General features: G+C 38.5%; 1 protein-coding gene across 5 annotated transcripts in view; it reads left to right on the top strand.

Moving 5' to 3' along the window:
* Positions 1–27,130, top strand: part of CCNY (cyclin Y) — a 136,845-nt gene that overhangs the window by 85,808 nt on the left and 23,907 nt on the right. For 3 of the 5 annotated variants that reach the window (XM_074899973.1, XM_074899971.1, XM_074899974.1), the window contains 5 exons: positions 5,210–5,244; positions 17,111–17,211; positions 20,313–20,348; positions 23,576–23,633; positions 23,735–23,854. In XM_074899973.1, coding sequence (XP_074756074.1) covers positions 5,210–5,244; positions 17,111–17,211; positions 20,313–20,348; positions 23,576–23,633; positions 23,735–23,854 — 350 coding nt within the window. Of the gene's footprint in view, positions 1–4,051; positions 4,061–5,209; positions 5,245–17,110; positions 17,212–20,312; positions 20,349–23,575; positions 23,634–23,734; positions 23,855–27,130 lie in introns of all 5 variants that reach the window. The other 2 variants (XM_074899972.1, XM_074899975.1) reach the window with 2 other exon arrangements.

Here is a 27,130-nt window from a genome sequence, read left to right as displayed (position 1 = left end):
TTTTTAATTCATAGAAAAAAAATCCCTCTGGAATTAAATCTGTGAAGCAAGCCTCTTGATAGAGTTAGTAGAATACAAGCCATGTATTCTGTCTCTTTCACTCCCTGTTGGACATGTATGACATGTTGTTTTAGAATCAGATGAATGATCAGTGCAAAACACATTATTTTCTACCAAGACTTTCAAAGCAGTTTCTACATTGTAATTCTGATGGTTCAGTATGAATTGTTTGTTCTTCTTTCTGCTACCTATAAATGCCATTTTTTATTTACATAGTAAATTGCAGTGTCAAACATATCACTTCAAAATAATGTAGTTTTCACTTACTATATATATTTTGCTAATTTTTGAGCATGACTAGAACAAAGGGGATATACATTTAGGCCCTAATTGAAGAGCTGATCATATGAATACCACTTTAGCCCTTCAGATGTTCCTTCTGAATTCAGCCCTGGTTCTGTCAATGCCTTATTATGTGGTTTTGGATGTGAATTACTAATCTAATCTGGTTTGGTAGTCTATAAAATGAATATGATAGTATTTCCATAGCACACTATTATGAAGATTGATGTCTATTTTATAGTGCATTTATTGTGTTTTGAGACTGTATAATCCCATATGGATGCTACTTGTTTCTTGTTACAGCTTGTTGAAAGAAAGGACAAAAAAATTTCCAAATTCAACAACTAAAATTTTGATCAGACCTGATGATTGTTCTTACTTGTAGCAATAGTGGTTAATTTATTGCAGTATGGAGTTAACTGTAAGCCTTTTTTTAAAATGACAGTTTGCACCCATGCTAGAGTTGGTCTATGAAACTTTGTTCTAGTTAAAATAATATGAAGAACATATTTTTAAGTGAGAACAATGAATTTAGTGAAACAATATAGAAACATTATGAACAGGAGTGTAAGATCTGTTCAGCTATCCTCAATCATGGTGGAAAAAATTCAAAGGCTATTTTGCTGGTACAAAAGAAGAATGATTCTGTGAACATTTATCTACTGATGTTTTGCCAAGAACCATCCTGTTCTGGTGGAACAGCTCACATGAGTAAGCATTTTGTTTGGCTGTACTTTGGGCCCATTGTGGAACCAAGTGAGCTGTAGGAGTTATCACAATATTCAAGGATGTTGCCTAACAGCAAAACGCAATAAAAGGCTTGTTAAAGGGAAAATGTAAGGGGATTTTTATGGTGTGTAGGCTTGTATTCTGACAGCCTGCTGTGGAGTTTAGAGGACTCCCAAGTCTTCTTAAGACCATGTAGAAGGGGAGAGCTGATCTGATAGTGTTGAAAACGTCTAACTTGGGCATGTAACTACTTCTCTCCATTACTTGTATAGTATTGGTCTGGCAAACCTTCCTGTTGACTGCAAGTGAAAATATTTCTATAGATAAGACCCACAGACATTTAAAATATGCATATTGGAGAGCTGGGAGTCACCAGGACTCAAGGTTTCATCTAGGATCTGGCTGTGACTCTTGAGTATACATCACATGTTTGTACAGCGGGAAACGGCCAAGTCCATCACTACATGCTAGAGTGACTTGGCAGTGTTACCTTCAGGCAGTTCCATGTTTGACTTTCTAGTAGCCCTGTACTTTTTCAGCCTCACTGGTAATCTTGTAATACTGTCTTGACATAGGAGCTGTGCTTGAGTTGCCTGTGATCAACATGTGAGTGAAGAGGAACAAGCTGATTATCCCAAATATAATAAGACAGGACATGGCATCTCTAGATATTATGTGATCTGAATTTCCCATTGTTCTGTGAAGCTTGGATGCCATGCTAAGCATCTAAATCTGTCCTGTCCCTCTTAGTAAGTGGTCTGAATGCATCCTTAATTACCTGAGAGTTCAATGAATCTGTAAGGAAATTGAAGACACAATAAATATTAATTCAATTCCTAACTAAAGTCATTTTTCTAAATGTTTCCAACTCTTTGTGGGAATTTTCTAGGTGCTGAATCTTATGTGAGTAGTCCTCCCTGTTTAGGGAGGTAGTAAAAAATATCACCTTTTGTGTCTTTAACTTCTGTGAATGCTGTATGCAAGTTCTCCCTTCTTTGCTGAGTTTGCCCTGTAAACAGGGTGGTCTAGGTGACTGAAAAGCCAGGCACTATTTAGTGTGTGGTTGTGGTTAAGCCAGGGTTTCCAAACCTCCAATAATGTAACTTCCTTTCCTTATAATAGCAGGAGGACAACGGTTGCTACTTCAGGGTGCTGGTAATGATCTTTTCTGTAGGTGGCTTACTGCTGTCCACCTCTCCTAACTTATGTTAGGCTTTAAACATTCAATGTACTGGCTAAATTTTGCAGTATCAGTGCAAGGATGGGCTTCAGACAAAGAGGATTTTGAAATTGTATTTTTATAGTGGATAGAAGTGAAGTAAGCTGCACTTACTCTTTAATGTTAACTAGGACCAGTCTTCTGTCTCAGATAAAACAAAAAGAAATTATTAACAAATATGTTAATAATATGAGATATTTCTATTGATGTAATCCTCAAGGATTTTGTCTTCAATCCTGATACAGGTAACATTAAGATAGTCTATAGAAATTGCACAAAGAAAGTTTCTGTTAGAGCTCAATGAAAAATACATGCATACGTAAACACACACGCATACAGGTTTTCCTACTATTGCAGAAGTTCAACAGTAACAGTTGAAAGTGCCTGCAGAAATAGGAACAGGTCATTGACCTTCAAATGAGGAAAACTAAAACAGTTTGGCAGCATCTCAGTCTCCACTCTTCATGGAGCGTTCCATTCCAACTTTCAGGTTTTAAAATGTTAGAAAGTAAATAGAAGTTTAATTGTTTAAACTGACTCTAAATTTTTTCAGCTTCATTTCATCAAAACCCCATGCTTGAAAGCCAAAAACCTGGACTTGCCGTTAGGATTTTATGCTACAAAATGACAGTTAATTATAACACTGCAATCTGGTCTGCTGAAGACCATACTGTCTGTGCTTGTGTGAGCTGTGCAAAGCATCTTTAACTGACTGAAGCCAAGTGATCGAATTACCTTTTTATAGTAATTTGAGCTTGGCAGAAGTGGCCTTTTTGCTTTGTGCAATAATTGTCTTTTCCTTGTTAAAAGGGAGGGTTGTGATCACAAAAGAGAGCGGTTGTGGCAAAATGAGTTTTCTGCTCTGCCCAATGCCCCATTGGTACATGTTCTGGAAAGAGCTGAGCCTTACACTATGGCAGAGTGGGCCAGAAGCACAAAAGCACAGCTGCTGCCTTGTAGTCCCCCACCGGAGAATCCAGGCTAACTGAATTTCTGTTAGATGGGGAAAGGAGCTCAACATAGTGCTTAGAAGAAATGTGCAGCACAAGCATTGCTTGAGCTGGGAGAAGTGAGGGGTGTGTATATAAATACATTAATATATTCTTCTGGAGACTGGAAATTGTAAATGGGAATGAGCTGTGAATGGTATTCTTGCTTTGGTAAACAGACAATTGTACATTCATGGGGAATTGAATAATGGATACAAGGGAAAATACAGAAGAGAAAAACTATAAGGTGGGGAAAAAAAGGTGATTAAAATGGAATTTGGAGTGTATGTGCAGGCTGTCTTTAGGCTTTTGTCCGTAAGAACTTTTTATGTGGTATAACTGTGATTAAAACACTGTTATATACTTAACTGTGTTCAAAATTTCACAGTTAATAAGTGTTAATTTTCAGTTATGTACTCTATTAGGTTTACACGCACCTTATCAGAATTGTTTACTGCCTGTAGATTGCAATATGCAATATTAGACAAACACTTTGTCTATTCTTAGAAATGAATACCTACCTTCATTTTGTTGTTTCCCTTTAGATTACTTATGTCCCTTGCTGGTGATATAAAAGCAGTATGTGGAACTTAAGTGTAGTGCAGTGTTTTAGCAGGATTTCAAGCAGTTTAACTATTTACTAGACAATCAGAATTTTCCTGCTGTTCCTGTTTAATTCTGTTTACAATGTCCATAATTGTGGATCTGAGCATGTACTAAGTGACATGGCTAACATCTGTCGTGTGTGATTCTCCTTTCTGCTCCCTGGGAGGAAAATTATGTAAGGATTTTAAAAGTTTTTTCTTATTTTCTTTTCATTTTATGTCTGCATTAAACACAATTATTTCACAGTATTCACACATACAGCCTTGTTTATGTAAGATTGCTTGCTTATAAAAAAAATCACAAATAATGGCTTCTCATCCAACAGGGAATGGACAGGCTATCCCACCATTATGAACACTTTTATTTTGCTAAGTGCATTGGGTTGCATAGCTTTAAATCATGGTGCACTAAAGTGCATTTAATCACCTACAGCATGAAACCATTATTATTTTAGTCCTGCAGTTTGATTTATGTGTTAGTTGCCTCCAGACTTGTATCCTAAATGCTGTGGTATTTTCACTGGAACAGAGCTCCACAGGCTCTCTATGGGGTGAGTTAATTGGGAAAGTGCTTTAAAAAATTAAACAGAATATATTTAATCAGCTGTAATAAGCATTTACCTGACAATTAGACTGTGTATATCTATCTTCCTTCTTGTTGCTGTTTACTTTCTGAATATTTTGGCTAATTGTGGCTTTGACTTGCAACCCTTGCTTGCGGTGACTGGTTCATACTCACCAAAGTAATATGTTTTCATTTTCATATCTGACATGAGTAATAGTTTCAGGCTTACACCTGATCATTATAGAAGGCAGTGGTGTAATGCGTATGGTTTCAAGGCTCCTCTGTGGGAGTTAGTGCACAGTAAGCTATGATAAGAATTTGCTAACTCTGTGGTGTAGCTATTTAGGTGCTTTCATACCTGCAAGGTAGTGTAGGCCACTTTGCAGCAAGGTACCTTGCATGAAGGCATTGGTGGCTCAGGAGTACCCACACAGAGAACCTGGTGAAGGATGGCTAATCCATTGCTAACTTGGGCTGTAGCTTACTGCATATTAACTTTCCCATGCAGACAATGCCTGGTGAAGTACCCAAATGGATGAGAATTTTAATCCATCACCACACTAGTGAGCATAAATGCCTTTATGCATACAGATATATGTTTCTTCTGTGTTTGATCTGTGAATATACTTGGTTAGCGCAAAAGCAATTATAATGTTGCACATAGACAGCCTCCTGTTCTGTTTGTTATAAATGGTGTATAAGAAGCTTAATCGGGAAAAATAGTCATGTAATATTTCTATCATATTTTGTGTTTTTGCAGTGAGAGAAAAACGCAAGAGTCTCTATATAAACCACGTAAGTGAAAATGCCTCGCTATGCAGCTTTCTCCTTGTTGTCTATATTATACAGTAAATAAGAGTTATCACACATGATTTCCATATTGGTGAGAGGGTGCTGATGCTTCAAATGTCTGTTACGCATCAGGATCCAGAAGTATAGGTCTCAGCTATTGAGTTAGTGGAACAGATCCGTTGGTTTGAAGATAGTATCATAGTCACAACCAATGTACATAGGTAACTGCTATCTGGGACAAAGAGCTGCACACATTAGTGTGATTTTTAAAATTATTACAAAAGCTCTCAAAACTTCAGATTACATTTGTGTGCAAGTTTGTTTTGACAGAGAGCTGCAACATTCGATATTTACAGAGAAGTTCTGAAGTGCCTGGCCAGTGTTGATGCATTGTAAATATGGATTGACATGTGGTACATGCTGAGAATGAAGAGGGGATTTTGATACGCTTGTGTACCCCGGACATTTTTCGGTTCAGTTCTCTTCTGTTTCAATCAAATTCTCAGTGAAGCTGAGAGCAAATCCACTGTAGCTTGCTTTGGGTACAGCAGCAGGCACTTTGCCCCAGTTAGTATTGTCTGTACTACTGAAGCACCTGGAACCAGTGAAGTTCCCAGTATGTTAAGCCTTGTGCTGAAATATCTGGAGTCATGCCTTAGTAAAATTGAGGGGGAAAGACCTATCTCCCAAATGGTATTTGCCTTTAGGGTGAAGCAGGGAGAAATTCTTTCTCTATCTGGAAATAGAGGTCATCATTTTATGAATAATTTTTAAGCCAGTACAGCTGCTGAAAGAAGCAGATGTGGTTTATAGCCTCTTCATCCCTTGGTGCTGGCGTGAATGTTTGTGCGGCTCCAGGTAAACTGGATTAGGGCACGAATGCAGGTAAATTCAACATGGCTGAAAGCTAAAATGGATCTGCTCCTAAATGTGATTCACTTCAGGGCTTGCACCCACAGAAAGGGAGGGCGACATGGGGGCAGGAATGAGCCACCGAGTGGGGTGAGAAGGCAGGACCAGTTTGTGCTGAGTGTTTCTGAAACTGCTGCCTGCCTTCAAAAGCAAGGTGAGATTTTCAGTTTCCCAAGAGTTAAGATTTTTGAGAAGTCATGAGACACTGTGGAGACTTATAAAAGCCTTAAAGTTGGCCCCACATGTTAGCAGATGTTCTCAGTGCTACTCACCTTCTATTCCCCTGTAAAACATTTCCATTGTTTACAGTGCATGTGAGGGTGATTTGCAGTGCAGTTGTATTGTTATAAAATTACTTGTAAAGCTAATGCACTGGGTTCCTGTAAAATTAATAATGTGTGTTCTGGAACTTCTGGCATGCTTTTTACGCTCGAACTTGGAGTGTTCAATTAAAAAAAAAAAAGAATATTTAGATACTGCAAAACAAGTTACTAACAGAATTTCTGTGACAGTCCACCTTGTGTCATGGATGAAATTCTCATATGTCCTGAATTGTTTCATGTCATGTAGATGATGTGTTCTGCATTAGGCAGACTGCGAGTAGTTTCCTCTGACAGACTGAACAAAGATGCTGTTATAAATGCTGCTGGAAGCACACTGTTGCAAGCCTTGGTGTAAAATATTTTTAGGCAATGCTGGATTTGTTGCAGAAAAAGGAAGGGTGATCATATCACTGGGGAGTTGTGTTGTTGGGAGCTCAATGTACCAGCTTATGCAGTTGATACCCTAAACTCTCTACCTCTTCCTAACATTTTTTTTTTTCCCTAAGTATCATTCAGTGCCTTGACTGAGCAATGTCAACTTCCATCAGTAATCAGGTTTACTGCTGCCTTAAATCTGACTTCTTTCTATTTATAAAGTACTTTTTCTGAATTACAAAGCTAAAAATAACCTTTATGAAGCTGATGTCCTTACCAAGGCTTCCTCTGTGTGTGTCTTTACAAGTCGGGTTTTTAGCCAATACTCATAGATAATCTGTATTTTCAAATGTGGCCTGTCATATTTGTTACTTCAGCAAACTTGTGAGTGTGTATTTCAACACCTCCTAAATACTCAGTCTGCTAAAGCTGATGCACAAAACTGGTGATCATTTTTAGGTTTGTAGACTGCAGGAAACCATTGTAATTTTTTTTTAATACCGCTTTGTTTGAAGGAATTTGAAGAAATAGTTAGATTGTATGTGACAGATGATGGGTAGTATTTAAACAATAAGCAAATTTTTTATATACTCTATTGGTTGATCAGTTCTTTTCCACTGTTTTTCAGTGCATGCTAAGTGCATTTCTAACAGGAGCTATTGCTATTCATCTCTTCTCTTGTTGATGTGAAGTGCAGGGTCCCCACATCTGCTCTGGAGGAAACAAGTCAGAAGACATGAGTTTTGGAGCATTATTTTGTCTTCCTTTTACAAGAACTCCTCACCATAATGCAGCACTCTTCTATGTTTTTTCCACAATGTCATCTTTTTTTTCTTTTATAAGTCTTTTATACTTAGTCTTCTCCGTGACGAATAACCAACATGAGCAACAAAATATTTTTATCCTTTTGTGCAGTATCTTATTGGTTATTTTGCAGGTACAGTTGAACATCTCCCAAGTGATCAGGGTGGCTGGCTAGCAAGAGAAGTATCAGGAAAAGCTGTGCTTTTTCTTTCTTAACTGCTTGTCTTGTTATGTGTAGTTTTGGATGAGAATAGTAGTTTATATAAATACAGTTTCAAAATCTTACCTATGAAAAAAATTAATGACTCTTCCTCATTCAAAAATGCACTTTCTCAGTATGATCACACTATTACTCTTTTCCTTTCTTGCTTGCTTTGCTTTTCTTTGTAGAATCTTTTAATTGACTGAACAATTTCCTTTGATCCCCAAATATAAATAGTGGGTTCCTGGTTTGATTTATTGTGCTTTGATGAGGGCTGGCAGTTGCCACATTTCAAATTCACCTTGCCCATAGGTATGATGGAAGAAGCCAGGAGCTGCTGTTCTTTTGGGATGGGGAAGGAATGAAAGTGGGGGTAAAAGCGTGCTGTGCAGAAGCTGCCATCTCTCAATGTTACCACTGAACACAGGGAGACAGACAAGTTGGGGATGGTGCTGGAAGTTACCTACCTACAGGTGTACCTGGTGTTTGCTTTCTTCCAGCCTATGTTAATTTCTAAGGAGTTGCAACAGACTCTACTTCCCTTTCCTGTTGAACTGGCAGTTATTGTTTTTTGTTATGGCTTTAATGCTGCTTCAGTGTGCACTTGTCTTTTAATCTGCTTAGTCAAGCTGCTGAGGGGGATAAAGAAGGCGTTTCCTTTTTCAGAGAGGAGAGATTGCATCTGTATCTGTCTGTACAAGAAAAGGAAACAGGAAGATATGTTTTTTGGGGGGATGGGTGGAGAAAGAATGAATTTTTTATTGTTTGCAGTAACTAGTTCTTTGTACTAGGTAATTATTTTTTCACAGGGAAGGAGAGGGAAAAGCTGTTTTCTCCATGATGTTTTTCTAGAAAATTTTCCCTTTCAGACAAGATGAAAATGCTCTGTTTGCCAAAGTACTTTCTTATCTTCTTGACAAGATATGCTCTTAAAGGTGAATTTGTGTTTATGAGCGGTAATATTCAGTAAAAATAAGGAGTATTTTTTGCATATTGGAATATTTTGGAAGGAAGATAAAGGGAAGTAGTACCTCTTGCACATTTTTTTCTTTTTTAATGATGGAGACCCTTCATCAGCCTTGTAGCAACAGCTTCCTTTCAGCATTGTCTTATTTAGGGACCTGGACATGACTTCTACTGTCTGCTACCTGGCAACTGGATGTTCATATCCCAGCAGACTAATACTGATTTTATCATTCCAGATAGAAAAGCTAACATCTGTGTATAGACTAAAATATTTTTCAGCAGCCTGGGGAAAAGTTCCTGGGCATCATTCATGTCAGAACCTCATTCCCTGTAAGTGGCACTGTAGTAATTCACATCAGGGAAGTTTCTTCCCAGCAGCGGTCCTGCTGATGGGGACTAGTAGAGAACAGAGGGGTCCTCTAGTACATAGTGTGGCACAGGCAATTTCTGTGAGCCTTTTTGTATGCTTGAAATGATGTATGGTATTTTCTCCTATGTAGCCCCTAAATTTTCATGTCAGATTGGATAAAGAGGCTGCTCTGCTTCCCTATTGTAAAACTACTGGACATGTGACTGGTAATCAGACGCTTTGAGCTAGTGATTATAAGAGTAAATAAAATACATGCTGAAATGGGAACATAGTCTTAAAAGTAATTTAATCAGTGAAAAATGCAAAGCATAACATAAAAATGTGAAATGTTGGGTTTAGGTGGATGCCTGAGGCTGGCTATTATAAAGGTTTACAATTTGTGTCCAGATTCCTTAAGATATTTTAATTAACATTCCTTACTCAGAGAAGAACAAGATAAACTGGAAGATAGATTAGAGGCTTCTCAGGTGCTCTTGAAGCTCTCCTAGAGATTGCTTAATGTGGTCTTTGCTCCTCTACATTGCAAGATCACAAAAAAACAGGTCTCAAAGGGGCCTTTGTAGGCCATCTGGCCCATCTAGCAGCTTCCCTGTACTGATGCCATCCTTAACAGATGCTGTTTAAGATGCTTTTTCAGGCTTCCAATAAGTTTGAATGAACAGGTTTTCTTTAACAGCTTACTTAAAATTACTGTTTGAAAATCTTTTTCCTATTGTCTTTCAGCCCCTCGCTTTTGTGTCCTCCAGGTTGAAGAATTTTACCTCTCCTATCAGCCTTAAGTTATATGAAGTGACAAACTTTTGTAGAGGGAGGAACAAAATTAACTTCTTGGGTAGAATGAGAGCATGCAGGGGAGTTCTTTTGTAAGGTTGCTGTACAATACGTGCTGTGCTGGGAGCCTATAAAGTCTCTTGGGTCAAATTTAACAACGCTAGTAATTAAATGCTATGTAAATATAAGCCTTTGAGCTGCTTTTAGTGTTCAAATATTTAATCTTTCAGGTGTGTAAAGCAGAGTGCTTTATCAGTGGTTAAGTAGGACCTGTGTGTGCTGTAGAGGTTTACAAGCGGTTGTGAGCCCCCCAAGAGCTCAGTGGTACACTGACATAGTTTTCCATAGTTGACATGAGTAAGGACAAGCTTTGACAGCAAAAAACTTGCAAGTACAAATCCAGTCTAAGGATTATCAAACATTGGTGAAACTAGTCAACTGAGGACAAGGTTGAATCATATCATTGACTGATGATTTACGGGTATTACTTAAGAGTGATGGGACTGGATCTGTTTTAATTGTGGGTGTTGGCAGAGAAAGGTAAGCATAGAATGGTGTGATATCCTGTAGATCTTTCTCAGGTGAATATATCCATATCTAGCCACTAAATGTAGACTATTGTGATGTAGTATCAAATTATTCAAGATTAAAATAAATGCAGAGCTTTGCAGAGCTGTGCAGAATGTTGCATGGCTTGCCTGATTTTGGAAGCACTTTGTTGACCTGTAAAATCATGTTTCCTCTGTGAAAAATGTTGTCAGAACTAATTCATGTCCTGAAGCAATAGAAGATCCCTAAGATAGGAACCTCCCTTTTCCAAGTCAGAAGCAGTCCTAGGATTTTTGCTTGCGGTTGTAATTTGGCTTCATGTGTACTTCTATCTGCCAGTTCTGCCTGTTAGCATTTTGGCCAGCATCTACTGCCTGGAAGCTAATGGGCATGTTTCCACAGACGGGTGCAAGAGGGCCTCAGTTTTTCCGTGGGGGGAAATACAATTCAATAATATCTTGTAAAATCATGCAGTAACTTATACCTGGTTTGATGGAAGAGACAGTACTGTCATTATTTAGGGCAGAAGCTGCAAATTATCTTCTGATGGACAAGTGCAAAAGAACACTGAAAAACACTGAAGCTCCTCTGCCAAACTGGAAGCCGACTGACTGAAGGCCAGCTCTGGTACAAAAGCTGTATAGCTTCATTAGGGAAGTGTTGTGCCCAAATGAACAAATCCCGCTGAGCATTAGGGCAGAGTGCCATACTAGTTTTGCTAAAGAGCTTCCAGGGCAGAGCTGGCTGGTACCCCTTCTGATCAATTCTGAGTGTGGGTTTTGGTCAGTATGCACCTGTTTGTTAGATGTTCCTACCCAAAACCACCCTGAAATGACCATTTAAATAAAATAAATAGTAATGCTTCCCCTTTCCCCATAAATTTAGGTTTAATTTTTAAGAGCTAGAAACACCTGGCATAAATGGAAGTACATTGAATCTTGATCTCTTAGAGCTTGTTCTATAACACATGTAAAAGCTTAGCAAGTTATAATGCAATTTTTTCCGTTACATATCTTTTCCTGTAAAGAAAGAAATTCTATAAAACAGCTATTATGTGTTGCTTGTAGCCTATAATGTCAGTATTTCTCAATGAATGTCTTCAGTTGAAATGAGAAAAATAACAACTGCCTTCAGAGTAAAGAGCTGCAGATCCTCTCCACCAAAAGATATCACAGAATAATAAAAAATTCACCCAGAATTTAGTCTGGTTTCTTGCCTAAAAGCAGAATTATGCATCTAAGCTGTTCCTGGCATATGCTTGTTTTACCTCTTCTTTACAACTTGCAGTAAGTGGAGATGCTATCACTGCTTCAGTCACTCAAGCTATCCCTGATACTAGCAAAATGTGGTGGTTTGGAGTGATTTTTTTGCCATCACCTCTCCACACACTTTCATGTCCAATCTTAATTTTCCCTAGTTTCAATATAAGCCTGCTCTTTCTTATCCCGTCTACAATGGTCATGGAGAACAACATTCTCTTCTTTGGAACTCCCTTCAGCATGACTTATGGCCGTTTATTGTTGCTTTGTTCCTGGAGAAAAAACCTCTCCAGTCTTTCAATTTTTCCTCTTAAATGAGGTTTTTCAAACCGCTGATTAATCTTGCTGTTCTCTCCTCCTGACTCTCTGAAATCTGTTCATCTTTCTTGAAATACAATGGTCAAAACTGGACATAAAATTCTATCTGAGCAGAGTGGAAGGGTGCTCTACCCTACTGTATACATGGTAACTATAAATCCTATATGATGACTTTTTTTTATAACAGTCCTCTGCAAGTTAATGCCAGCTGCAAATTCAGTAAAAAATACCTTGATTCTGTTATCAAAGTTACTGCTCAGACCAGACATCTGTGGAATGTCCCTTACTTCAACCTTCCAATTTGAAAGTGATCCCTGGGTAACCAGAGAGTATAGTTTTATGAATCGTTTTTACCTGCCATGTTTTTCTTGTTTGACGTGAAATGAAGTCAGAAGTCTTGCTGAAGTTGAGAAGCGTGACATCTACTGAATCTCAACTTTTCTTCAAAAATATTACTATTGCAAATTAAAGTACATCTAAAGTGACTTCCACTTCATATCAGTGAGATGCTTTTAATTTGTAAATATTTGTAATAACAGAGATTGTTAAAGCTCCATATGTGTCCTATACTCACTGTTATGTTTGCATATGAAGATTTACAAAAGGACTTGTATCAATCTTTTCCCTATGTCAGCCTTAATGGTGGGACAGAACCTGAGAAGGATCCTGTTGATGTTAGAGGATTTGGCTAATTTCTGCACAGGCTCCACATTCTTTCTCAGCTCTTCTGATTTTTATTTTTTTTTCCCCTGCTTGCTTAGAGCCTCTCTAACTTGTGTAAGTGGAAGATTTTTGTGGTTAACTACAAGAGATTTGAAATGTGAAGCCATTAAGCTCCTGTACAATTTTGGGTGTGGACTTACCCTTTTAAAATGGACACAGAAAGGGTTTTCTCTATCGGACAGTGCTGAATACTGAGGTGATGCTCAGTAACCTCTCTTGTCCTTTGCAAGGATTGAGAAGGTTCCTGTGCAGCATTTTATGGAAGTTCAGAAAAGCCTGTTTGACTGAACTGTGGGACTTTAGATATCTTCCAGCTTAGTCAAGTTAGAATATGAAACCAAAGATGTTTTCCAGTAATTTGGAAAAGACAGAAAGTCTGTTACCTGGCATACCATATGTCTGTAGTTGGACATCAGAGTAGAAGCTGGGAATGTTGATCTGCTAATAGGCTAGTTATTCACATGGCCCAAAAGTGAGTATATACCCAAGATAGTAGGTTTACACTTGGCACCATTTTTCAGATTGGGAGAGGTACCCCTTCCTGCCAAGTTGTTACGAACAGAAAATGAGGCATGAGACACCACATATTTTTCAGAAGTGTGAGAAGTTCTAAGTCTAACAAAGTGTGATGTGGGCTGAAAACCATGGAGAGTTCTGTGATGTGGTAGTTTCAGAAATAAGGTGCGTGGCTCTAATTATTGGCATGTATCAAATGTTAGAGTGCTATTTACATAAGAAAATCTAAATCTGATAGTGGTGTTGCCACAGAGTTGTTTTCTGTTTTTTACTCATGCTTGCCTTGAATGAATGCAGTCCATTTATCTTAAAGTTTATCTAAACCTTTAGAACAGGTTAACACTTAAAATGTAGAATTAAAACTTTCAGTTTTTTTAAATGATGCTGAAATGTCTGTACCTCTCCTTTTTTTTTCTTTAACTGCTAAACAGTCTCATTTTCAACTGGTTTTCAGTTGCTTTGTCTTTATCACACCTGTGGAAGGTACTCAACAGACTAATCCAGAAATTTGAACTAAACTGTGGTAGAATAAAAGCTGTAAATCACCAGTCCCTTAGTAAATTTCTCTGTATAAATCAATGCTGGATAATATATTCTATGACATAAATGCTTCACAGAATCATCTAGGTTGGAAAAGACCTTGAAGATTATCCAGTCTAACCACTAACCTAACACTGACCGTTCTCAACTACACCATATCCCTCAGCGCTAAGTCAACCCAACTCCTAAACACCTCCAGGGATGGGGACTCTACCACTGCCCTGGGCAGCCCATTCCAATGCCCAACAACCCATTCTGTAAAGAAATACTTCCTAATATCCTGTCTAAACGTTTCCTGGAGCAACTTGACGCCATTCCCTCTTGTCCTATCACTTGTTACTTGGTTAAAGAGGCTCATCCCCAGCTCTCTGCAGCCTCCTTTCAGGTAGCTGTAGAGGGCGATGAGGTCTCCCCTTAGCCTCCTCTTCTCCAGACTAAACACCCCCAGTTCCCTCAGCCGCTCCCCGTACGACCTGTGCTCCAGACCCTGCACCAGCTTCGTTGCCCTTCTCTGGACACGCTCGAGTCATTCAATGTCCTTTTTGGAGTGAGGGGCCCAAAACTGAACACAGGAATCGAGGGGCGGCCTCACCAGTGCCGAGTCCAGGGGTAAGATCCCTTCCCTGTCCCTGCTGGCCACGCTATTGCTGACACAAGCCAGGATGCCATTGGCCTTCTTGGCCCCCTGGGCACACTGCTGGCTCCTGTTCAGCTGGCTGTCAATCAACCCCCCCAGGTCCCTGTCTGACTGGCAGCTCTCCAGCCACTCCTCCCCAAGCCTGTAGCGCTGCTGGGGGTTGTTGTGGCCCAAGGGCAGCCCCCGGCATTTGGCCTTATGGAAACTCCTCCAGTTGGCCTCAGCCCATGGCTCCAGCCTGTCCAGGTCTCTCTGCAGAGCCTCCCTACCCTCAAGCACATCAACACTCCCACCCAACCTGGTGTCAGCTGCAAACTGACTGAGAGTGCACTCGATCCCCTCGTCTAGATCATCATAAAGATACTAAACAGGAGTGGCTCCAAAACCGAGCCCTGGGGGACACCACTTGTGACTGGCCACCAGCCGGATTTAACTCCGTTCACCACAACTCTCTGGGCCCGGCCATCCAGACAGTTTTTTACCCAGCAAAGCGTGTGCCCATCCAAGCTAGGAGAATTCTGTGGGAAATGGTGTCAAAGGCCTTACTAAAGTCAAGGTAAACAATATCCACAGCCTTTCCCTCACCCAATAAGCAGGTCGCCCTGTCGTAGAAGGAGATCAGGTTTGTCAGGCAGGACCTGCCTTTCATAAACCCAGGCTGACTGGGCCTGAGCATCTGGTTGTCCCGCATGTGTTGTGTGATGGCACTCAGGATGAGCTGCTCCATCAGCTTCCCAGGCACCGAAGTCAGGCTGACAGGCCTGTAATTTCCCAGATCATCCTTCTGATCCTTCCTATATATGGGTGTCACACTGGCCAGTTTCCAATCTGCTGGGACCTCCCTGGTCAGCCAGGACTGCTGGTAAATGATGGAAAGCAGCTCGGTGAGCACCCCAGCCAGCTCCTTCAGCACCCTCGGGTGTATCCCGTCCGGTCCCATAGATGTGTGTGTGTCCGTGTGATGCATCAGGTCACTGACTGTCTCCTCCTGGAATGTGGGGGGATGATTCTTCCAGTCTCTGTCTTCTGACTGAGGAGGCTGGATTCCCTCAGTACAACTAGTCTTGCTATTAAAGATTGAGGCAAAGGAGGCATTAAGCATCTCAGCCTTTTCCTCATCAGTCGTTGCCATGTTTTCTCCTGTGTCTAGCAGGGGATGGAGGCTCTTCCAGTGCTTCTAAATTTTCTGTTTGTTGTTGCCTTGCTTAACATATAATAGCTTGGAAGATAGATGGATTGTGAACTTCCAAAATACTATGAAGTACCTTTCCAAACTTCTGGAGAATCTTTGAGAGGGGATAGTTTTCATTTTTCTCAGTAAGCATTTTAACATCCAAGGAAAGCAGTTTGGCCTACAATTTTATTGGTCAGGTGAGGAACCTTGATAGAATTTGTTGGTGAGCTTTCAAATAATTTGAACATAATGTTTCTACAATTGCAACAGCTTCAGAATATTATTTTTTTTCAATTAACAGGAGACTTTGGATGCTCTTTCACTCATAGGTGGGAAAAAAAGAAAGACGACTCAGATACATGTAGGTTTTACCAAGAGTGTACTTGTTCTCTATCTAATGAATGTTGCTAAGAGGTCTGCTGCCTGTAAAAAAGACAGCATTAGTAAGATGATGGAGTGCTGGCAGTTGTAATAATATCTGTTTTGGAAATTAGACAGGGGAGGATGTACTGAGGTAGGAGTCAGGACGGCAGCCTAGAGACTCAGTTGGTCTGAGCTGGTAAATGCCTGTGGATTCCATCAATGGTATTGGCATTGGTCTCTCCACTGAAAAGCTGGAAACATTCATTATAAGGCAAGTGAGAATTTCCATGTTGATGTGCCAACAATTTTAAATATTTAAGTTAAACATGTAATTTCACTGGTCTTAACATTCTTGACACAGGTTCTTGGTCAAGTTATTCATTACTGTAGGTAGAATAAGCTCGGATAAAATCAAAGAGCATTAATGATTGGGATAACTATTAACTGCTATGATGAAACTGTTCTCTTTAGACCAGAGGAATGCTGGCTGCTCTGAACAGCTGAAGGAGAAGCACGCTCAACAAAAATTTTTCTGAATTTTCCCTATCAATTTTTAGAGGTTTTACTGGTTTTACTGAAAAGATCTCTTTCCCCTACTTCATTCTGTTAGGGTTTGCTTGGGTTGTTTTTAAATTCTTTTTTCTCCAAGCATGGCTTTGTATCCATTTCTAAATCAGTCTTCATTGTTAACACAATTTCTTTTTCACTCTTCACTTACTCTTTTGGAACAAGGACAGAAACATAGGTCTTGTTCATCTTTGCTTTCCAAATGTATGTGTGTGTATTTGAGTAATTCTGCACAAAAATTTTTGCATGGTTTTGGGGAAGGAGGGATGGAGGGGAGGTTGGGACTTGAAAGCATTAGTCAAGGCTCAGGCAGGGTTTGTAGTGACTTTTGCACTGGTAATTATTTCTGAACTTTCTGAACTGCTTCAAAATATGATCACATTACTGTATGTGTCATTGTGAGAGACAGAGTAATGAGTTTTTTCTAAATTCTTACATCTCCTCAGAAAAATGCTTTGGTGTTACATAATTGCCATTGTTCTTTTACATGTTTTTCATAGCATCCTCCTGGGCAGTTAAGAAGGAAGTACAGTTCCTGCTCCACTATTTTCCTGGACGACAGCACAGTCAGTCAACCAAACCTCAAGTATACCATCAAATGGTGGGTTTCATAATACCTTTTTTGCTAGAACCTACATTTTATTTATATATATTTATATATACACATATTTCTGCACTATTACTGAGCAAGCTTCAAAGGCTTTGGTTTTTGAAGTAGTAATTTTATTTAATCCAGTCATGCTCCAGAGGCAGTGAATAATATGAGCAAAGGGTATCACTCTTATTCTAGGAGGTTGATTCTGCACAGACCTAATACTGCATATCTCAACAGAAGGCAGCAATTAAGGATCTCAGATTCCAGCAGCTGAAATCCTTGTGCTTCGTCATTCAACTGGGTACTTGCTTTGGAAGAGTCCTTCAAAATTTATTTGGGTACTTGTTTATTCAGAATTTTGGAATTATCTGAAATTGAAGAACTCTTTTCTGTTCATGAGAAAAATGCTTATTTGCTAAGCCTTTTTTCCAGTTTTATGGTTGAAATGCAAATTAGTTGTCTTCAGATTCATTTGCTTATTGAGTATAAGGGCACTGACAGTTTATTACACAGCAGTGGGGTGTTTTGTATGTGGTGTGCACATGGGCTTACCCATGAGTGACATCTCAGATGATAATTTCAGGTTTCACTGGGGCCTTTTTACATTTGGAAAGAAATCAAATTGATATTTGTAGAGTATTGTTCTTTACATTTTGTACAGTAAGGGGAAAAAATGAGAGAACAAATGCTCAGGCATTTTATGCTGTTGTTTTATTATGATTGCTGATATACTCTCTTGAGTTGATTGTAGGATGGTTACTTTGATGTACTCAAATGCAAAACTTTATTAAGACAAAACCTGTGCTACATTGATGCTTACATGAGAGACAAATAGACTAGCATGTCCAAAGGAGTTGGTAATGTTGGTAGTCACTAAAACATGTTCTTATTTTTTTTGTTTAAGGAAAAAAGAGGGGAGTGGAGAAGGAATTTGCTGTCAGACTGACACCTAATTCCTCATCAGTTATTTCTGCCTGAAATACAGTCTTGTTTTTCCTCAAGTTTCTTTAATTAGTAACTTAAAAATAATTCGGATGAACACTGAAAGAAGGCTTTTTGAGTTGGGGTTTTTTTAACTCCTGGAATCTCATACTCTTCTGCTCTAAAATCCTTTCCATGCAGATTTTTGTAAGGGCAGCCTTTTGGGCAGATTTCAGGTCCCTCTTTGTATCAGAACTGAGACTGCTTGTGAAAAGAAGAGATGGGTGCAGCTGGCCGCAGCAGCCAAGAAGTGTTTTCAGCAGGCCATGGTGGCCAGCAGCAGCCTTGTGAAAGAGAAGACAGAAAGACAAGCTGGTGGGGGGCAAGGTGGTGGCTCGTTGATTTATTTTGGGTCATGTTACGCCCTGGTGCGTTTAAAATGTTAGTGTATCTCCTGGAGATCTGCAGCATCAGCGGGGTGGCCAGGGTAGGGTGATGGAAACCTCTATAAGTTGCTTTCCTGCACACTGAGTGCTAGCTGAACCGGTGTATGAAAAGCAGAATGAAACTTGGATCTGAGTTAATCTATTGGAACTCTGAAAGATTTTCAGATTTAGATACAGATTTCTAAATAGTAAATGTTTTCTCAACTTAATTTGACATTTTGTTACAAAATCAACCATAGAGGCACTGAGCAGAGCTCTGCACAGATTCTTTATTCTGCTTTCGTAGTGAACTAGAGCTGCAACTGTGTTCCTAGGGGCATAGCTTAAAATTAAATATTAGGACATTTATTTTGTGAATAGCTTTCAGTAAAATTAAATTGATTCAAAAATGTGCCTTTTGTGTTCAGTGAGGACTGTGTCCTTTAAAGTATCTGTAGAAAAAAATCAAATGTAAAAAGCATTTATGATCCAGAAACTTAGAAGGCAGACAGGTAAAAGCTAAATGCTCATACATAGCAAAATATATTTGATTTCAAATAAGAAAGGTATTATCCACTATATGGCTGTGCAAAACCGAAACCACAAAAAACCCCAAACAAACACTACCATGCCCCCCCCACCCCCCCACCAAAAAAACCCTACCTTGAAATAATTTAAAATTCTACTAAAGGAGTAGTTCCAACATTTTTTTTCCTCTTTCCCTAACACATAGCATGTCAGTTTTCATGTAGAAATTCTGTAATAAATTACAGAACAACCAACTGACTCTTTAAAAGTCCTTTTATGGAAAAAGGGGGGGGGAATTTTGCATCAGTATAAAACATAAACTCCTTACAGTGAATCACTGACAAGACAGGTTATCAACAAATAGAATCAGTGAACTTCCTTCTCCTTCCCTTTGAGGTTTGACTGGGTTTTATGCTGCTGGAACAAGTAGGGAGGGTGCTGGTTCTGCCTTATCCCTCAATAAAGCTCTGTCATGAGTAAAGCATACGTCCTTCGATAAAGCTGGAGTTGTGAGTTGGAAACTGGAGAATAACCATGAGAAGCCATATCTTAAGTTTCTTTAGTCTCAAATGTGAATGAAATCAGTTAGTTGTATATGTAATTAAAATCTTAGCTTTCTGTGAATATAAGGACATTTTTTGTCTTCGGACAGATGTACTCTGACATGTGGTTGAGAACATGGGAAGTGCATAATGCAGTAAGTTATTCAGGGAGTTGTCTTTCCTGAGTTAAAATAAGTAACTTGATGCCGTAAAACTGTAGGAGCCTGGCATTTGAGTCTCGTATGTAACTACATAGAACAACAGGCAAAAGTTAATGGATTTAAATATAAAATTGTAAGCCAACAGTGATTAAAACATTTCATGTTAGCCTGGCAGCATTAGCGAACAATAAAAGAGAATGTCCAGTGCCTCTGATGCTTTATCTTCAACCTTGGAAATCAGTAGCAGTTTTATCATTGACTTTAGTGGAGTAGGGAATTAAATGGAAGTTATGTGCAACTTGGTTTGTAGAATATGAATATTTTTGTAAGGTGCTTCATTATTATAAATAACAATATTATAAAATTATCTGTTTACAGCAGTTTTCCTTGTATCTAACAGCAAGCAGAAGCAAACAGGCTGTTAAGCATACTTTTTGTCATGCATTGTGCTAGGTTTTAAATTTGCATGTTAATATGACAAATATAATTTGACAGTCCTGAGGTATTAACTCTATATTTTTTCTTTACAGTGTAGCTCTTGCGATATATTACCACATCAAAAACAGGTATGTGACTAATGAAATCTTGTACTGAAGATGTCTTTAATAAAAACAAGTGAACTGCTCTAACCCTAAAAATCCATGCTCTGTTTCTTTCAAAAAGTTTTTAGGTAGTAGTTTTCTTATCTCACATGCTAGAAATGAGAAACATATTCTTTTGTATTTTTATATATATTATTTTGCTTAGAAAAATAAAAATGAGAGGATTATGTACTGTAAAAATCTGGAAGTACAGTTCAGAATTGAAACACTTTCGTGATTCAGTGTTCGGTTTTATGTGCACTGGGCACTTCTGCATTATTGCATATGTTGCAATTACATATAGAGAAATCTGAATAAGGTCTTTCAGATTTATTTTTTTTAGATACACCTTTGTAAAGTTAACTGTATAAATCAATGATCAGTTAATGTTAATGGATTTGAAATAAAAAACATTAATTATACTGTAAGAGTGATACTGAATAGATGTAATTCAAGATGCCTCAGAAACAGAGCAGGACCTGGCTTATCTCCTCTGGTGTAGCATGTTTTAGATCTCTGCTTAGTCAAGTTGATTGAAATTGAATAGAAAATAGGTTCTTTAAAAAGTAACTTCATAAATAACAGCTTTCTTCATGTTGAATTGTGCTTTTGTATCTTAAATTCCCTGTCCTCATGATATGTCACAGTATCATAAAATACTATTTCCTGACATTTCTAAGGAGAGATTGTATAAATACTTGAAGTGAATTTTGTGTCCATGATTTTTCAATGTCTTTTCAGAGAACTTGACTTAGATCTTGATCTAATGAGCCACTTACATGTTTTTTCTTCTGGACTGTAAGAAGTCTGACTAGAACAAAAAGAATTACTCATAAATTTAAAGTTAAGCTGGTGGGACTGTGTTTCAGGTCACTGGGACCCATCACTTCTTGAAACAAGGCTGACATCTAAAGAGAAACCTTTAGAAGTGCACAAGGGCAGAAAGACTTAGGCTTGATCTCTGCTGAAAGCTCTTAGACAACTTTCCAAGATATCAGTGTCTTGAAAGTAAATACATTCTGAATGTTATCTTCTTGGGAAACTTGCTATCCATCCTTTAGTTTTTGGGATGGAGAGGTGATTTACTCAGGAAGAACTGGTTGCTGCTTCTCTGCCCTGAAGCTGCCCAGGATGGAGAGGTGCATCGTCAGTGCACCCTCTGCCATGCTCAGGTCACATGGTCTCAGCTGTGATGCTGGAGCAGGCTCGTGTATGTTGGTTACCAACTCTGAAATGAAGGATGTCATATGACTGCTCTGTCTTTGGCTGTCTCTGATTTAGGAATGGAGGAACAACATGGTCACAGCTTTCAGTTGTACTTGCTGCTGAAACAGCAATAGCAAAACATATGATCTGTTTCCTGCCATTATAGGCAAAAAGGAAGTTGTTGACGTATATGATAGATTTTGGTTTGTTATAGGGGGTGGGGAGTAAGGAACCACTGTAACTCTTAAATAGACTCAAGGTTGATTTTGACAAAAAATGAGTCAAGCACCTGCTTTGCCTCAGAAGAAAATTCTTTACACACAGTATTTATTTGTTCCTTTCATCCTGCACAGTAGACTTAAAACTAAACTGCTTCCTAATATTCCAAACTCTTACCAATCTCAGTTTTTTTAGAAACTATACATGAACTAGAATATTCCTTCATATATTTCACACACTTCATTTCATTGTAACATTCTAGTTATAATTTCATTTGTCACTGATATATTTTTGTCATTGTTTTATTTATTTGTTTTCTGCAGCTTTTGTTGTGCTTAGCTGTTCAACAAGTGGTGAAAGACTACACCTATCTTATTTTCAGGGGAACGCATAAGTATTGGTGAATTTGCTAAAGGAATAAATAAAATATATGCCAACAAACTAAACATGAAGAATGCTTAGCAATTAATAGATGGTTAATTTTTGAAAGATAACAATGTGAATTTGTTGTAATGAAGACAAAAACCTATCAACTTTTGTTTTAGTGTAATAGATATCAACTTTTGTTTTAGTGTAATAGATATTTTGAGGGCAATCGAATGTGCCTTCATAGCATGCAGCAGCTATGGCATGAAAAAATAAAACAGGAAGTTTGTTCTTTCCTTTCAGTTTACTGTAGCACTGACTGCAGTAAGACTACTTCTGCATTAAGATACTAGCCTTTTTATGTAGGGGTAAAAGTCTTGGTCATTAGGAATTTTCTAGTAATTTTTTGTTTTTATTTAGGTAGTCCTTTTTTTAAAAAAGTGTTTATTTCCAGGGTTAGCAAGCTTTATAGCAGAAAAAATGTTCAGATGTCAAGATTTAAATGTTAGCTGCTAATGAGTACAGTTTGTAGACATGTATCCGCTGTAAAACTCACATTTGCATGCTCTGAGAGATATGTGCTATTGAGTAAAGCTAGAAAACATGTTCATTGGTTTCTCTCAAGAACTCTTGTGACCAGGGTGCCAGGGATGCTATAAATAAAGATGGGATTGTAATAAGGAGGTCACATGGATGCATCTGTCCAGAAAGTGTCCAGTTGTAACTGGTACTGTTATACCACTTGCTTTTGTGATTGTTAGTGTACCTGCCAGGATTGCACACAGCAAAAATCTTACATTGCGTACTAGATGTTAGGCTTGTGAAGTTGCATCAGCTTCCATGCTGATCTTGAGAGAGAAATAGTGAATAAAACCAGTGAGTAGGAATATTATTTTGTCTGAATTTTTTTGTATGTACTCCTTTTTGCTTTCAGAAATAACTAGTAGGATAGGATTTTCCAAATAAAAAGTGAAGTATTTATGTATTACCTAAAGGATAACTGTAAAAAGTGTTGCATATTTGTAAATGTTCGTGATGTTGACAGTAAAGGAGAAGGGATTAAGATTGCAAGGATTAATGTGACAAAGTTAAGAAAAGTAAGATGGGTGGATTTTATTATAAGCTTATAGTAGTACCTCTTAGACTGTCAAAATGCCTCACGATTGAGAGCACAAAAGCTGTGGGTCTTGGGCATTGAAAGCTGAAAATTTTAGCATACTGTGTAATATGGATTTCATATTACACATGAACCTTATGGCAGAATAGGTCCAACTTCTATTTGAAAATCACATTTCTGCGGTGTTTCTAAGCACCCCACAGCATGACTAGTATTGGAGTTTTAACAGTACACTTGTGTCTAGGAGATCTGCCTGCTGTTGTGTTCAAGATAATGACACTACTTTGGTTTTAATACTTTTTAGGGACACAGATGGAAGAATGCTCTTAGATATTTTTGATGAAAACCTTCATCCCCTTTCGGTAAGTTCATCTGCCTCTTCTTCCCTTTCATGTGAACTGTCTTTCTTTTCTGTCTGCTTCATTTTGTTTCAGTCACCTATTTGGAAGTATTTCTTCCTTAGAAATCTGAAGTGCCACCAGACTATGACAAACATGACCCAGAGCAGAAACAGATTTACCGCTTTGTTCGGACGTTGTTCAGTGCTGCTCAACTGACTGCTGAATGTGCCATTGTCACCCTGGTGAGTGTCTGAGAGATGATATCAACCATCTGACAAGACCCAGTTTTGTGCTCAAAGCTTGGGTTTGTATGATTAAATAAATCTAGGTGCTGCCAGAGAATTTTTTCTCATCATAGAGACCAAGAAAATTTCTTGATGGGAAGAGATACTACAGTTCATTTTCTTGGGGAGAGTAAGTGATGGAAGAAGAGGTTTGGTAACATGCGACACAAAAGCCAGGGTTACATCTTGGCCTCACTCACTGATAATGTTACAGGCCAGAAGGGTGACTAATAGAAAATGCAGGTGGCGGAAGTGGTCTGAACAGGAGGATATGTTGAAAGTAGAAAGGCTTCCACTTTAGGGGGATTTGCTGTATATCATTGTAGCTCCCAGCAGAGACTCAGGAACAGCTGTAGGGAATTTGATATCACTCATAAGAATTGACAGGCACATGAAGGGTTTGGTGAGTGACTGGGACGTGTTGGTGGTGGTTCTTTTACTTGCACTGTACTTGTCTTTCGGGACCACATCACAGGATTGAACAATTGTACTCAAGGCTGAAGTTTAGCTACTTAAAAATAGCACACCACAAAAGAAGGTTCAGATTTTCAGCTGGTGTGGATCAGCATAGCAATGTGGATTAAAGGAGCTAAAGTGATCTCTACCAGCTGAGAATTTCTCAATTTTCCTGAAATTTTTTTCCTGAGAACTCTGACAAGCCTCTTCAGCTTTCAGGCACGATTTTGGCCATGTTGTTGGCTCAGAGATTTTAAAGTAACAAAAGGGGTTTTTATCACTACAACACGTGGTTTCATAACAGCTTGGTTATGCACTGTAGATGGAAGAAGAGGAAATTGGAGAAGGTGGATTTTTGAAGCCCAGACCTACTCATTTCCTCTGTTAATCTCTCTCCCTTGGCCTCTAAGATTAGTTGGCAGGCTTTTCTTCTTCGGACAGTCAGAATGAATTGTACTAGCCAGTACAGTACAGGAGTATGAGAGAAATAGGGCAAGAAACACCCTGCAGTGCTCCACTCTTACATTTGGAAGTATTACTCTACCTAGTTACTTGACCCAGCCATTACTTGTGTTCTGAAATGACATTTTGTCTCTCTCTTTTACATAATTGCACTAAGTACTTGCCCTTCTCCCTTTTCTTCCTAAGTGTTTTCTGCTGGAGGTAAGATACGTTGTGTGAATCAGTTATGTTCTCCTGTAATTTAATAAATCTGCTGTCAAATACAGTGGAAACTTGTTGTAGTTATCTGCTGTTCAGTCTTAGTTTTTTTGATCAATGAGGGCACTGTCTAGTAGAAAGGAAGAGGTTTGGTTTTTAATAACAATATCTTCCTGTTATTGCAATGCATGGAACGTTCTTCCCCACAAATCTTGTTAACGCAGGCATATATTTCAGTATCTTTCATTTGTAAATACTTCCTTGCCTCTTCGGGTTTTCATGTATTTTCTCTGCAAGTAACTCTTTTGGTGTGATCTGCAATGAAATATAAATGTTTAACTCACTTGTTGTATTGCAGATGCAGTTTCCATAGTTGTTAGTGCTTGAAGACTTAGGTGGCTTGGTTTTTTTACACAACACAACAATAGCTTGCTTTTCAAAATGGTCATGCAGATGTTTGCAGATAAACTTGGTGCAGGTGATCAGTGTTACTGTTCTGCTATTCTTGTCCATGTTTTCAGGATAATAGCACCTGCCTGACCCCTCTTTCCAGAAAGTTTCAGAGGTTTTGTATAAATAGTGTTTTAGAAGTATGAGATTCTGCTGCTGCTGTTCTGTTTCCTCTGTACTTCTAGATCACATTTCTTTATTTGTTAATGTCATCAGGAGGGGCTCCAGAGACAGATTGTGTTGTTTCCGAATGCTTCAAATGTGGAAATTAATCTGTCAAAATGCAATCAGCCCTCCTCCCCTCCCCACACTCCTGAAATCTTAATAGTGTTGATACTGCTACTTACGAACCCTCCAAGTGCTTTCAATTTGGCTATCCTGTCTAGAGAAGGAGAGCACCATTCCCTGCTGGAGCTTTTGTTTTGCCGTAGTCTGACCATCCGTCAGAGAGCAATCTGATACTCTTGTCTGCTGTTTGTTCCTCCTGGGAGGTTTGCCAGAAGGCAGGAAGTGTATCTGTGGAGATCACAGTACATTTTGAACAAGATGCTACAACTATTATCTTTCTTTCACTCACTCTAATTATTTTTAAACAATCCTGACCACTCCCTTTTATTGCCCAAATCATTACCATGGTCTAAGATGTGTAGTTGAACTCACTTGCTGTTTGTCTTTTACATGACATTAGCCAGGTAGAAGCAGCACTTACAGTTGGTTTTATAGCACTCTGTATGTTCAGCACAGGAGCTGAATAAATGTGAAACTCCAGACTGTTAGATAAGCTAGTCTTCAGCAAAAAGCCGGCATTGTGTTGCTTCAAGCACTTAATTAAAATATTTCAATTAAAGCCTCCACTATTAAAGCAAAGCCAATTTATAATTAAACAAAAAATTTAATTTTCATACAGCCTCCAGAGCTGCCAAGAGATTTCCTGTACTGATAGGTGAAAAATTAAAATCTCAGGTTGAAACAATTAAATACTAACGTTATTTATTTATAAAAAATACCATAATAAAATTAGTTTTAAGAATTGTGTTGCTGATTTAAAGTCTTGCAAATAATGTTTTTTTGCCCCAGTGAATAGCTAAACTATTATCCTCTGTGCTGAGCTATTATACTCTGTGATCTGACTTTCTGAGAAAACTAATGCACATGTGCTTCTTCCTCAACCTAGAGTATTCCCACATTTGTTAAAACTGAGAAATGCCTGTCTCATTTTCACTGTCTCTTCAAGTGCAGAGGTGGCAAGTTGTACTTATGTTAATCTACTAATTGGATAGTAAATAAAAATGTGAACAGGAGTGTTATCCATACCAACGGGGAAACAATACAGTGTTTGCATGTCATGAGAATTAATTATTTATGCTTTGTTTTTTTGTTCTGTAAGAACAATCCTATTAACTAGACCTGAAGAGGAGAATGGTCCACGTTTTCTACTTTGCCTTGGCATGACTTCCTGAATTTTTTGCAAATAGACCAAATCTGAGGCTCCTGATGTAGTTCCCTGTCCATAGTAGTTTCAGAGAGAATATTTTGCATTTGCAAATAGGCAAATATGCTAGTTCTGTATGCTATAGACTGATACAATGTATGTAAATACATACAGGATGTGAGTTGAATTATTTCTGTGAAGTTCAGAGGAGCATGCTTTTGAAATATATTACAAGT

Source organism: Athene noctua, chromosome 2 (genome assembly GCF_965140245.1).
Source record: "Athene noctua chromosome 2, bAthNoc1.hap1.1, whole genome shotgun sequence".
Classification (NCBI taxonomy): Eukaryota; Metazoa; Chordata; class Aves; order Strigiformes; family Strigidae; genus Athene; species Athene noctua.
This window is presented reverse-complemented; position numbering and strand designations above follow the sequence as displayed.